Raw genomic sequence first — 14,297 nt, forward strand, 5'->3', positions numbered from 1 at the left:
GAAAGATGAGTTATGGGCCTTTTATTTTCTATTAAATTTATTTGAAACATTACATTTATTAACTGGCATCTTGTCATTTTGCAAAAGTGGCCCCCAGTGGCAAAGCAAGTTGAGTATCTGTGTTACTGGGGTTGCAACAACATCAGTGGGTCTCTGGCAAAGTGAGAACATTAGGTAATACAACATAGATCCAACAGAAACATCTATTAAAGAGGTCATTAATCAGGCAAAAGTACTGTAATAATACAGTAATATGCTGTCATTTGCTTCTTTTGGCTTGAGAAAGAAATGCCATGCTGGTCACCATTGCCTGTTTAAATGTTTCTGCATGTTATTGGCAGCAACAAACAGTGATCAGCAGATGTGGGAAATTAATAATCAATAATAAAATGTTTTCTCTCTCTTCAGGGTCAGAAAGGCAAAAAGGGTCAGTCAGGACAAAAAGGAACCAGAGGAACAGAGGTAATTCTCCATACATCCACACCTGCATCAGCTACTTACAGTATTTCAATACAAAAGACAGATGTTTTGCATCCTCTCAGCCTTTAAAAGGTTTGTGTTCGTGACAAAAATACTTGGAAACGATTCATAAACAAAAGGCATAAATAGATTAACCCAGACAGGGGAAAACTGATTGTGTTACGTTAAGATGGATGAATAGAAGCCAGAAAGACTTTCCAGAAAGAGATTTCTGATAAGTCCTCTGTTCTCCTCAGGGTGGGGGTGGTCCTCCCGGTCCCAGAGGTGTGGTGGGCCGAGAGGGACTGGAGGGTGTTCCCGGGGCGGATGGAGTCCTTGGAAAAGATGGCAGTAAAGGCATGCCGGTGAGACAAACAGAAATCTCTTGTTCATTAATCTCATTCATTGAGTGTATACCTTTTGATATCATACCCTAGAGGCTTAAATATGCTACACAAACTGTTGTATCACCATCCTGAGATCCTCATTCTGCCTCTATATCATGTATCTAGGGAGAGCATGGTGATGATGGGGAGGCTGGTCTTCCTGGCAAAGCTGGCTCACGTGGTAAAACTGGCGTTCAAGGACTCCCAGGGGATCAGGGGACCATTGGACCAAAGGTAAGAGGGATAAAAATGTCAACTAGATTGATAGAAGAGATATGTTGGTATGAACCTGGAAATAATTGCTTAACTGCCCATGAGTGATCTCCACTCAGTTATTTGATCATTTATTCATCCATCCAGGGCGAGCAGGGTCTTCGAGGACAGAGTGGACCTCTGGGGAAAAGAGGCTTCAGAGGTGGGATGGGACTGCCAGGAACACAGGGAGACCAAGGACCTAAAGGACAACCTGTGAGTAGCATACGTAATATAACCAACACAGAGAATGACTAGATTTCATGACATTTTGGAGATTCTATGTATCTGATTGTTGTCTTCTGATTCTTGTGCAGGGTGATGTAGGGGAACCAGGTTTTCCAGGAATTCTCGGATCTTTCGGACCAAGAGTAAGTTCAGCACAGACAACAACAGACATTTAATCTAAATTTTTACCTTTAAAAAGTAAAATTCAAGGGGGCACGGTGGCGCAGTCGATACCGACGTCGCTTCACAGCTAGAAGGTCCTGGGTTCAGGAGTTTGCATGTCCACTGAGGTTCCCCTTACAGGGACCTCTAACAAAAACATGCAGTGATCCTGGTCGCTATAGTGCAGAACCCCTAATGGGTGGGAAAAAGAACTGGTGGGAATAACGTGATCTGCCCACGCACTACCCCTACTGGGGAAACTCCTTGCACAGGGTGAAAAATAAATGGGTCACAAAAATCTTGGGATAAAAAAAAAAGTAAAATTCAGTCTACGGGGCACTTGTAGCTTCTTGGTAAACAGATGTACAGAGATTAAAACACACACATTAAACTACTTAAATTAACCTACTTAAATATGGTTGGTCTATCTATAGCAGTTGTTTTCACTGTTGCAAAACAAACCCATGTTGCATGCTGTGAGACTGTTGCTAAAACATGCGAAATATATTGTCCAGCATCATCAACCAAAGAGATGCAATCAAGCATGGTTTAAACAGTCATTAAAAATTGAGTATTTTTGCTAAACATCAGGAATCTTCCATGCTTTATCATTAAACTGGTAACTGATATTTTACCACATCAAAGACATGAGCTAATCTATAACAGCGAGGGGAGGAAAAACAGGCAACTTCAGCACATCACTATCAAGTCTTTGAAGTGATTCCATCACCAGATCCCATTTACAAAGAGCACATTTTAGAGCAGGCCAACAAATGTTCTACTGTTTGTGTTGCTTTCTGGAACGGTTCCACAATCCCCAGTTCTATGTCATCCTTCCTGACCGCCAGAGGCAGTGCATAAGCACTGAATGACTTTGTCTTGCGCATGTACAGGTCGAGTAGTTATACCAACGGCCAGGTGGCGCAAGATGGTGACCGCAGCAGACGCTTGTTTCTGTAGCTGAGCACTTTTTGGGTCTCTATCCCTCGCCTTTATCCTGCAACTCTTAGTATGATGCTCTAAATACCTACGAAACAGTGTGTAAACAGTCTCCCAGCTTTTCAATTGCTCGTCTTTCAATCAATACGGAATTAATCCCCCTTTTTGCCGGCTGATGTCCACACTTGCTTAAACGCGCTGCCAGGTCGGAGGCTTGCAGAAGAACCCTCTGCAGTGTCCCAGTGGAGCCAGGGGAGTTGTTTGGATTGGCCACTCTGGAGGCGCTGAAGAGGACCGTCCAACAGCTGTCTGGGTTACATAGAAGCACGTCTTTTCCTGCTAGAGCTAGGGGATCTCCAGCTGCCCCACAACACAGCGCTCAGCCTCAGGGTCGCTTGGTGGCCACCAGAGGCCCCCTCGTCCAGCACAACAGCCCGTTCGGTGGACGGCCCAGGACTTTCGGGTCCCTGAATGCAGGCCCCCGAGACAACCTCGGGTTTCGGAGAGTAACCGGTGCCCCCCCAGGGCCCCCAGAGGCCGGGGGGCCAGGAACTGATGGGCCGGGGCCGGTCGTCAGCTGTTTTTCCCAGCAGTAGCTCAGCAATTGGGCTACTTACATCTCGGACCCCTGGGTGGTATCCACCCTGACCCAGGGGTACAAACTGCAGTTTGGACGCCAGCCCCCATCCATTGGCCGGGTCAAAATGACCATCATGAGCAACCCGGTCAGAGCCCTGGCCCTAAACCAGGAGCTATCTGCTCTTTTAGTCAAGGATGCAATCGAGCCGGTAGACCCCCTGTCACAGCCCGGGAGGTACTACTCGACATACTTTCTCGTGGAAAAGAAGGATGCCGGGCTTCGCCCCATCCTCGATCTGAGGGGACTCAACAGGTTCCTAAAGGTCATTGCATTCCACATGCTCAGCACAGCAGAGGTACTGCGGGCGATTGCTGTAGGGGAGTGGTCCATTGACCTGAAGTATGCCTACTTCCACATTCCCATCATACCCCACCACAAGCAGTTCCTGCGTTTTGCCTTTCAGGGCCACCATTTCCAATTCTGGGTGCTTCCCTTTGGCCTCTCACTGTCCCCGCGGGTCTTCACCCGATGTGTGGCTGCAGCCGTTTTGCTCCTGCAGTCGCAGGGCATGAAAGTTCTTCCATACCTGGACGACTGGCTGGTGTGTGCGCTGTCCCAGTCTCGGGCTGCTCTAGATACGGCTGCTCTTCTGGCTCACGTGGCCCAACTGGGTCTCACGGTGAACTTTGAGAAGAGCTGCTTGGTCCCCTCCCAGAATATCACCTTCCTGGGTGTGGTTCTGGACACTGTCACCATGAGGGCTTGTCCATCGACACGACGGGTGGCCAATATCTCTCGCCTCCTCCCTCTTCCGGTTGGGCCAGCGGCTGCCCTTCCTCCAGTTCCTGCGCCTTCTGGGCAAACTAACAGCTGCTGCAGCTGTTGTTCCCTCGGGCTTGCTGTCACTACGCCCCCTCAAGAGGTGGCTGAACAGCTTTCAATTGGACGCCAAGTGGCACAGGCACAGAAAGATCAAGGTGTCTTGGCGGTGCCTACTGGCCCTGTCCCCATGGAGGAGAAGGCCGTTCATGCTGCAGGGCGTGCCCATAGGCTCTGTTCCGTCTCGCCGGGAGACTGTCACAATAGACGCTTCCCTCTCAGGGTGGGGCGCAGTGTGGCAGAACAGAAGAGCGCAGGTGCGATGGTCTGCTCTGGCCCAAACAGACCACGTCAACGTGCTGGAGCTCTGTGCTGTACATCTAGCGCTCAGGCACTTTCTCCCCCCCCTGGTAGGGAGGCATGTGCTTGTTCGGTCAGACATCATCTCGACCGTCTCCCACATAAACCACCAAGGGGGCACCAGGTCGGCACGGTTACTACACATAACCAGGGACCTACTTACTTGGGCAGCCCCCCGCCTAGCCAGCCTGAGGACAATATATCTCCTAGGGAGACAGAACGAGGTGGCGGGGGAGTGGCGGCTTCATCCGGATGTGGTTTTCAGGATTTGGGACCTCTTCGGCAGGGCAGAGATGGATCTTTTCACCTCAGAAGAGACCCATTGCCCCCTCTGGTTCTCCTGGACAGAAGAGACCAGCCCACGAGGGCAGGACGCCCTCGCACACGAGTGGCCAGTAGGCCTCCTCTATGCCTTCCCACCAGTCCCTCTGATTGCAGTGGTACTTCAGAGGGTTCTCCAACAGAGCCACACACTGCTTCTGGTGGCCCCTTTTTGGCCAGGAAGGACATGGTTTCCTCTGCTGCACAGCCTCTGTCGTAGCAAGCCATGGCGCCTCCCCGACAGAAAGGACCTCCTCTCTCAGCTGAGGGGCAGGGTCTGGCACCTCGACCCTTGCCGTCTGCAGCTGTGGGTTTGGCCTCTGTAGGGCCGAACCCACTGCTGAATGAGTGTACTGACTCTGTCGGTAGAACTGTCTTGAACGCCAGGGCACCCTCTACCCGGGCACAGTATGAGAACAGGTGGCAGCTGTTCTCGGCTTGGTGTTCAGACAGGAGTATGGACTCTGTGCGCTGCTCTGTGCCCATTATTCTCGAGTTCTTGCAATCTCTTCTGGATAGCGGGCGCCGTCCCTCTACTCTGAGGGTGTATGTGGCCGCTATTTCGACTCAGCACGATCGAGGCTGGTGACCCTCTTTTTGAAGGGTGCTATAAGACCCCCACAGGCACCAATAGCTCCAGGGTGGGACCTGCCCTTGGTACTGGGTGCCCTTTGCTTGCCTCCCTTCGAGCCATTGGCACGTGCAGAACTGAAGTGGTTAGCGGCAAAGGCCGCCTTCCTCCTTGCCATCACTTTAGCGAAGCGTGTTGGGGAGCTTCATGCCCTATCAGTCAATGGGTCTCACGTATGTAAATACGGTTCTATGAATCCTGGATGACCGCCAGAGCGTCCAGTCACTCAGAACCCTTGTGCCTTGGCGAGGAGATTCTGCAGGAACAGATCCACTGATGACACCGGAAGATATAACCTATCCGGGGGTCATCAGGGGGTCACAGGTGACTTTGTTGGTATAACTACTCAACCTGTACATGCGCAAGACTAAGTCATTCAGTGCTTATGCACCGCCTCTGGCGGTCATCCACGATTCATAGAACCGTAGTTACATACAAAAGTTTCGTTTTAGGAGCACGTGCATGTAAAAAAAATTGACATTAACTGCAGCTTTGAATAAGTGAAAGTGTGTGTGATTAGTGTGTATAAATATGTACCACTGCTGTTTTCAGGGGCCTCCAGGAGACTTTGGGCCAAAGGGCATACGTGGACAAAAGGGGCCACAGGGGACAATGGTAAGTAGACTTGTCAATTAGATTAGACTGTTGAAATGCACTAAACCTCTTATTTAAATATTTTTCTCCTGTTTCTCTCCATCAGGGCAGAGGAGGAGTTGTTGGCCCTGTGGGAATTATTGGTCCCAGTGGAAGCGCAGTACGTATTTTACCGGTCAAGATCAGCTTTAACTTTTCTCTGCTGTTATTCTACAGATTATTGACTGTGTATGTCTCTTTACAGGGTCCTAGGGGAGAGAAGGGCAACCGTGGAGAGACTGTAAGTGTCGATTTCTTACCATTTATTTAGTTATCCAGTTTTTTTACACTTTGTTTATATTGTCTGTTTTGTCAATATTCATGCTGAAAATATGTCTTTTTCTCTCTCTGAACAGGGAGTGCAGGGCCCGAGGGTATGTTTGCACAGTGTGTCATTTTCTGTTGTTACAGATCATTTGTATTTTCTAAGAACATTTTATTCACAAAATAAAGCCTCATCCAGCGTGTGTTTTTCTTCTTCATTAGGGGTCTCCTGGACCTCGTGGACCCCCTGGACCTCCAGTAAGTTTTCCACTTATATAGGTTTAACTAAATGTCAAATAAACATGTCATAGTCAAGTTGCATGATTCATTGTCTAAATAACTTCCTTTATTTCCCCATTAGGGTCGCCCGGGTATCCCTCTATCATTTGTAAGTCATGTTGCTGATTTTATTACATCTTATAAGGCTTAAAGTAGTGAGATTATAATGTACTGTTTGATCCAGAAAAGAGACAAATGAAATGAGGAATTTGTTATTTTTCTGCAGAAAGAAGACGGTGTTTTGTTTATGGATTCACACACTCCACTCAGGACTGAGGTAAGTGGAGTATGAAGTCAACATTTCTTTGTAATACATGTGTTGCCAACTGCACAGACTCATCTCTTGGTTTGTCCTCCAGAATAAGCCAGTGATGGACCTGCCGATGCTGGACCAGGGCGCAGAGATTTTTAAGACTCTCCACTACCTCAGTAACCTGATCCAGAGCCTGAAGAACCCACTGGGCACTCGGGACAACCCCGCCCGCATCTGCAGGGACCTGCACAGCTGTGAACAGAAGTTAAACGATGGTAAGCATGCGTTTGTGTGTTGGACACAGACATGGAAAGCAGTTTTATGTTTAAATAGACTACTTATTATTAAATGTGTTTGTATTCATCAGGCACTTATTGGATGGACCCCAACCTGGGCTGCTCGTCAGATACAATAGAAGTCTCCTGTAACTTTACTGGAGGTGGACAGACTTGCCTAAAACCAATTACAGTATCCAAGGTATATATGACACCAAAACATCAGCAAAGTCTACAACATTTAAAGATTTAATGAAATATTACTCAGATGATGTGTTAACCAGTAGTTTTTCTGCCCTTTTGAGCAGCCAGTGATCACCGTTGGTCGTGTCCAGATGAACTTCCTGCACCTGCTGAGCTCAGAGGCGGAGCAGCACATCATCATCCACTGCCTGAACTTCTCGGTCTGGAGGCCAGCTGAGGATCAGCCGGCCGGCCGCGGCTCTGTGAGATTCAAGGCTTGGAGTGGGGAGGTGTTCGAGGTGGGAGGAGAGCTCGAGCCAGAAGTCATCGAAGACTCCTGCTGGGTATGATCGGCATGATGCCATCTGACTTTGTAACCTTTTGACATTATTTTTGACAATAGGTGCAACTATTAATTGACTAATTGATTAGTTGATGGACAGATCAATAATTTTCATTCAGAGTTCCAGATTTGCTGAACATTTTTATTATTAATGGTTTTACATGCATAATAATACAAGGCACACAAGACATATTTCAATCAGGTGGACAAGTGCAATGAAAATAATAAAGAGTAAAATAACTTTTCTATAGTTAATTTGATTTCAAATAAACACTTTTGAAACGTGGTTCATATGGTATCCTACAAAATATGACAGGTCACTATTTTTAACACTTAACTTGTTAACGTTATAAAACAGAACTACTTGGTTAGGTTTAGGCACAAAAAATTCTTGTTTAAGGTTAGGGAAAAAAACAGGCTATGGGGTTCTCCTGTACCTATAGGGTGAACTTTGTGGTTTTGTGGCTTTCTATTTTCTCGCTATGTCACCTGATGCGAGCTACGACTTGTACTGCATTTCATTTTCACAGGAATTCCTACGAAATGTTCATGAAAATTGGCTGAATAATGTTGTCTATGAATTACTTTAAACTGGATCAGATGGACCCTGGCGTGGCAGCAGAATTTTATTTTTTTCTTATGCTTTGTCTCCAGTTTCAGTATCAATATTCAAATTCCCATTGTTTAATTCTGGAGGTGAAATTGTCTTGCTTGCTTCCAAAAATGGCACAAAATCTGGAACTAGATCTCTTCCTATGGAGAGCCCAGCAGTGGCTTGAACAGCGATTTATCCAGACTGTCAAACTTTTCTAATGTTTTGGGCTAAAAAATTCTTGCGTATCTGGTTTCAGATAAAAGATGGCCGCTGGCACCAAACCCATTTTGTGTTCCACTCCCTGGATCCCTCCTTGCTCCCTGTGGTTGATATCTTCAACCTCCCGAAGACTACACCTGGCTCACACTACCACCTAGAAGTAAGTCCTGTATGCTTCCTGTGAGGGCTGCCGCGTAAGTCTTCTCAGCGTGGAGGGACGGATCATCACCCCCTCGGTGACACCCTCATGCGGGCGTGGAGATCGGAGCGGTTTCCTCCAATCCATGGCAAAATAATCCTAACGAGTACAAGCCTCCCCCTCCAAACAGATCCTGCTTCCAAACTCCCATTGGACTGCAGACACAGAGGGAGGAAGCGGGGGGAGCTGAGGGGGAGGCAAAGAAGAGCTGAGGAGGAGCAGGGGAGTTCTTGCACTAATAGCTTCTCCACACGGCAAAAGCTTCTTCAAGCTCTTCTAGAAGGATCTCCACATGTACGCCCGCTTGGAGAAAAAAAGGCTCTATGCCACACAATCTCTCGAGAACATTGCTAAGTGAAGGGAGACCAAGGCCAAGTTAATCAGCGGACATTATAGTAACTTATTTTTTTAACTGTATACAGTCTGTATACTGTGTGTACCAGGAATTCAATTCTGTTAGGAGAGAAGAATTAAAGTAATTGGGATCAGTTAAATGTACATATATATGTATGCTTATTATAAACTTTTATACATGTATATCTTATGTAAAGAAATAATCTTCAAGTGCAATAGAAAATGAGAAGATAATTTGATATTTTAAACTTATATGGAAGGATTTTTCAGGGGTGCCATTTTTATTTGCCTTTGGTGCTCGTCTCCTTGTGATCTTGCCCGTGTGAATTAATCCAGAGGCAGGCTCGGACATCACATCTGTATTTACTAGAATTGGAGATCGTGGCTTTCAGTTTCCTCCCGAATGTGGGACAAAACAGTGTCAACTCACAGTAATAAAGCCACACTGATGCACACAAGCCGTCCACATGGAGTCAGTGCATTAAATTCTTATTGCTATACTTATTACTCTGCATTATGGAACCGGATGTCACTTATGATTAGGGAGAATATCTGCAGTTGTGGAGATAAGAAGTACAAAAAGAAAGTATGGAGCTCTAGTTCTCAATAGCGTTTATTAATTTCTCTACGACTGTGGAGTATCAGTTCCTTGCTTCCTTACTTATGATAGGAGAGTAATAATTATTATTTACTCAGCACCACATGGGACCAGGAGTCTCTTCTTCCAGCCCACTTACAGTAAACAGGTACAGGGATTCCTTAGAGGAGAACTGAGCCACAGGAGAGAGGAGAGCGGGTCCACGAATCATAAACATCTTCTGTCCCTTCCTCTCTCTAATGCATGGTGCTAAGTAAATTATCTAAGGTGCTAACCATAGTGCTGTAATTACACCACTTTGCTGAAATATTCTGATGTTTATAGTGCATGCTTGCTTAGATAAATAAAAAAGGTCAATATAATATATTTCCATAGCTTCAATAATGCACTATAGTGGAAATAACCCATTCCAAACGACATAGCTCCCTTAATAGTCTGTTTTTGTTCAATGCTGCAATTTACAAAGATGCTTTTTCTCATTGAAAATATTTTAGCGATTTTAGAAAGACTAAAAACAGATGACCCCTTTTGTATCCAGTATAAATCACAGGGTTTGAAGTATTTTTTAAGGATAAAATGTTCTTTTACTCTGTACAGAGCCCCCCCACAGCTGTATGTAATATTTTTAGAAACACAACTAGTGGACATAGTTTTAATTAAATAAAAGTTTCTTTGTTGTAGCTGGACACAAGTGTGTATAATTGTGCAAACCTTGCTGTATACAGTGGATCCCCTCTTGCTAATTTAATGTTATTTAATGTTTTGGTTGCTGACTGAGCAAATTCTGTTGGTTGAAGCAATACTACTCTTTCTGACAACTTTATATAACAGTTTGCCCAACTGGTCTTGGAGTTTATAGATTTTTATGTGTAAATTTGGGGCTCCAGAGAACAAATTTATTGCAATGTTAATTATCTTTTATTTTTTTATTTTTTTGTTATTTTGCTTCATGTTGTTTTTTTCCCTCTATGATAATCAACCATGTACTGTACCAGGACTCTGTGCTATACTATAACTTGTGTTTTAAAGAATTATGCAAATATGTGAAAGTTGTTTCTTCTTTTTGTAAATCTGTTGTAGACAATAAAAACGAGCTAAGAATACCTCACATTTTAACACATGACTTGGAGCAAAGATTTTCTGTTGCCTTTGTAATAATTAAAGCCTGTTTGGAAAATATCAGCCAAATACAGTAAGTCATCAAAACTCTGAACAAGACCGTTTTTCTGGTGCCAACATCCTTTAATCTGTCTACTGTTTATTCATTGTTCAATGTCCATTTGTTCAATAAATACTTTCAATTTGTGCGTGGATCATTCCTTTATAACTATCTGTATGACTGGAATTATTTTTATATCACTTACACAAATGCTTGAAGACTAAGATAATGCATAATCTACCTCTTGATATCTATGAGCCTAGTAAGTTCTGAAAGTACAATTAAGATGTTTCACATAATTTCAGTTTTGCCCACTCAGGGGTAAGAAAATTATAGCTGATGCAAATAGTTGTGATGATGGCCAATGGTTTTGCAACACAACTCATGACTGACTGCAGACTTGGTGTAACTTTCCCCACAAGCTTGAGATATAAACACCCTCTCCAGTTGATTTATAGCAGTCACAACTGAAGCACAGACCTCCAAGATCCAACAGAATCAAAAACATAAACAGTTGTGGAGTTAAGAGGAGTACGAGTAGTTGTGGGGGAGTTATGATGTATGATGTGTTGAGCCCTTAGCTGGATTAACCTGTTAGGGGCCCTAGGGCAAAGATTTGCTGTTTTGCCCTTGCTGACCCGACACCTATGTCCCAATCTGACATGTGTATGTACTCCACTGCCTCAAAGTTTCATGCAAATTAAAATAAATAAATAAATACAAAAAACTACTTTCATGCTGACATAATATTTTATTAGGGGAATTTGTACTATATGAGCACAGTACAAAAAAATAAAAATGTTTTTTAATTGGATTTTGTCACAAGGCCACCATAGTTCCTAATAATGCAGAACCATCCTTTGTTCATTTGTTCATATTGTACTTGTACTATCATGCGTGTTCCCTTACAATTTCACAATCAGTCAAATTACCAAAACAAAGTGATGCACAGTATCCTGAGGCTTCTGGGACCCCACATTGCTCAGTTGATAACAAGCCAGTTATAGGAGGGATGGAAGTGTTTAGTACAGCTCTGACAGAAACTCCTAATGGTGGTCATTATGATATCCTGCCTGGGTCATCAGTATCGAGTGACTTTGTGTTGTGTGTGTATATACCGTATATACAGCAAGCCCACACAAGGTTTGAGATAAAGTACAGGGTAGAGGACTACAACTTGTACAAATTAAGTAAAATAACTGCATGTTGAATTATAAATATAACATTAGCAGATAGATGATACTATAGCTTTATTCAATATGACAGAAACACATTTTGGGCTGAAATTAGGAGTTATACCACTTGATGTCGCTATTGTTGTATGTATATTTTTTATGTGCAGATGAAAAAGCTGTTTACACCAAAGAAGTTATATAGACGTCCCAGCCCTTTTCCTGAACTCGGCTAAGTGGCTGATAAAATATCCAAATTGTCTGTAGCCATCACTGAAGACTGCATTCCCACTAGATGTTATAATTATCCCACTGCAGCAAGTGTTAATTATTCCAAACCACCATGCAATACACCCACTATTACACTCACCACACACATGCAAATTATATTTAAGTATTCTCTTTGATGAATATGTTAAAGATGCACACACAAGTTAGCTTTGACACTGCTGCAGCTTCTGTCAGAAAATGATCCAGATACATTTATGCAGCCTACTTGTTTACTTTTGTTAAGGATGCAGTACAAGCACTTCATCAAATCCATGACCTTTACTTCACTGCAGCTTATTTATGTGGCTCTTGTCGCAACAAAGCTATAAACTACACTATACTCTCTCCTATGCATACTTGTTTTGGTATTATTTTGTGTGATGATCTTTATATGACAAGAAGATATGGATTCCTGGGCCCACTAATTAAAAACAGACTACATTTTCTTAAAAATGTGTCATTAAAAGAGGAGTCAACATGACTTCATGACTGTAAGTGTCCTTATTTTTGAGCCTCTAAGTCCCGCCCCCAGTGTTTATTTTGGCCAATCGTTTTGTCCTAGCATCCACCCTGTTTCATGCTGCCTTCCTGAGACTCGTAATGTTTTTATTTTGAAGTCATACACAATTAAAGCATCGTTGTGAACAAACACTTAGATAAGGTTTGGAATAATAATAGCATATAACCCGCGTTGTCGCACTTTATATCGTCATATTGACCATTTAAGCCATTTTTAAGGCAATGTTTCGGTTATGAATTCAAATACTTCTTACACACCCTGAATGCATCAACAGTTTCCAACGTGCACAATGGTGACGTTTACCATATCATGATGGCGGTAGCCTGGACTATTTTGAATTCCGTCCCGCTTTTCGAAGTTTACCTTCGGTGTTGTCTTTAAAATGTCTTATTATTCTGGTTATAACACAAGATAAAGCGAGCCTATATCATGGATTCCGTCGTAGGGGCCGATTTGACGCTCCCCGTGGACATCAACGGAAGGTAAAATCACCAACAGCAGCTAGCGAGCTAACGCTAACATGTAACAGTACGTTATAGCTAGCCTCATTAATCCGACAGCAGTAACTAGTAACCGCTGAACGGGCCCCGACTATTAGCTGGAACAACACTCAAGTTGTTATGTATTTGTTATGACGAAAACGCTATATTGAGTTAAGATAGTACTACCACCAGGAGTTTGCTTTATAACGTTATAGCTTGTTGTGTATAACGTTAGTAGTAATAACGATAGGTCTTATAAGGACTTGGTCTTGTTTATTTTTCTTAGAAGTTCATCTATCACTTGAAATTAAAAAAAAAAAAATCATGTTTAACTTAACGTTTAATACGCTATCTGTGTAACTAAAGTTACACTCGTTATCTAACTTAATCGGTCGAGTTAGTAACGTTAGCTAAATTATAAAGACAATTGTCCTACAGCTTAGGTTGCTTTTGTGTCTGCAGAAATATATTTGACGGCTTTGGTTGTATAGCAACATTTTTAACACTGACTAATAGAAAACATTCTTACCAATAAATGGCTTTTAAAGTTAACGACACAGCTATTTGTTTTATCTAAATTAGCGTGGTCTCCACCAAAAATGATAACAGTGTCGTGCTTCCAGTTTCACCCCCCAAAATTAAGAAAACAATTGGGAACCAAAACCAAAATAATACTCTACTGTTTGTCTGTCTGTCTAAACTATTCTATTAATTGTATGCAGAAAGCATGTGATTTGTAGGGTAGCAGTGGTTAATACCGTTACAAATCATATTCGGCTCATTGGGTGCTGCTGTGATATTGCTGCTTGCTGAGCTGTCATTCAGAGAGTGAAAGAAAGCGGAAACTATCAGAGCCAGTTAGTCAGCGGGGTTAAGACTGAAGCAGCGAAGTCTCCTTGCATTCAAAATGTGGAGTTACCGGTAGTGTTAACATGTCATACTTGTTTTCCTTTTTTCCCGCTTGCTCTTGAGAGACTATGAGGTGTGATTGTGGTAGGTGAACTGTGCTTTATTATATCTGCTGGATAGTGCTTATAGGATATAGCTAGCCTAAAGCTCCTTTAAAAAAGAAAAAAAGAAAACCTAGTTTTAGCATCTCTGTTTTGAAGTTTGTAGTGTCCTTGTGTCGTCCCCTATTTAAATGACCTGTGTCCTGTGTACAAGCAGTCATCCAGGTGGAAAGCGTGCCTCAGTAATCCAAGATGTTAGCTGATATGTGTGGTGTGAATTACTTATTCGGTAATTCTGAAACCTGATTCACTTTACCCTTTATGTTTTATAAAATGTTTCTTTTCGTACTGTTAGTCGCTTCTTTTTAACATGAATTCTTGTACGTGATATTGTTGTGAGCTTCCATGTTTG

At 43.3% G+C, this 14,297-nt stretch overlaps 2 protein-coding genes across 6 annotated transcripts in view; both read left to right on the forward strand.

The window, feature by feature from the left end:
- col27a1a (collagen, type XXVII, alpha 1a) overlaps positions 1 to 10,637 on the forward strand; it is an 88,549-nt gene extending 77,912 nt beyond the window's left edge. The window contains exons 46-61 of the mRNA XM_059358635.1: positions 409 to 462; positions 717 to 824; positions 972 to 1,079; positions 1,206 to 1,313; positions 1,415 to 1,468; positions 5,690 to 5,752; positions 5,838 to 5,891; positions 5,976 to 6,011; positions 6,127 to 6,144; positions 6,257 to 6,292; positions 6,396 to 6,422; positions 6,540 to 6,590; positions 6,673 to 6,841; positions 6,934 to 7,043; positions 7,150 to 7,368; positions 8,219 to 10,637. Coding sequence (XP_059214618.1) covers positions 409 to 462; positions 717 to 824; positions 972 to 1,079; positions 1,206 to 1,313; positions 1,415 to 1,468; positions 5,690 to 5,752; positions 5,838 to 5,891; positions 5,976 to 6,011; positions 6,127 to 6,144; positions 6,257 to 6,292; positions 6,396 to 6,422; positions 6,540 to 6,590; positions 6,673 to 6,841; positions 6,934 to 7,043; positions 7,150 to 7,368; positions 8,219 to 8,365 — 1,362 coding nt within the window. The 3' untranslated portion in view covers positions 8,366 to 10,637. The remainder of the gene's footprint in view (positions 1 to 408; positions 463 to 716; positions 825 to 971; positions 1,080 to 1,205; positions 1,314 to 1,414; positions 1,469 to 5,689; positions 5,753 to 5,837; positions 5,892 to 5,975; positions 6,012 to 6,126; positions 6,145 to 6,256; positions 6,293 to 6,395; positions 6,423 to 6,539; positions 6,591 to 6,672; positions 6,842 to 6,933; positions 7,044 to 7,149; positions 7,369 to 8,218) is intronic.
- A 2,115-nt stretch (positions 10,638 to 12,752) lies between these two features.
- Positions 12,753 to 14,297, forward strand: part of cdk5rap2 (CDK5 regulatory subunit associated protein 2) — a 36,152-nt gene continuing 34,607 nt past the window's right edge. For all 5 annotated transcript variants that reach the window (XM_059358676.1, XM_059358680.1, XM_059358679.1 and 2 more), the window contains exon 1: positions 12,753 to 12,935. In XM_059358676.1, coding sequence (XP_059214659.1) covers positions 12,883 to 12,935 — 53 coding nt within the window. In that variant the 5' untranslated portion in view covers positions 12,753 to 12,882. The remainder of the gene's footprint in view (positions 12,936 to 14,297) is intronic.

This window comes from Centropristis striata, chromosome 19 (assembly GCF_030273125.1).
Source record: "Centropristis striata isolate RG_2023a ecotype Rhode Island chromosome 19, C.striata_1.0, whole genome shotgun sequence".
NCBI classification, from domain to species: Eukaryota; Metazoa; Chordata; class Actinopteri; order Perciformes; family Serranidae; genus Centropristis; species Centropristis striata.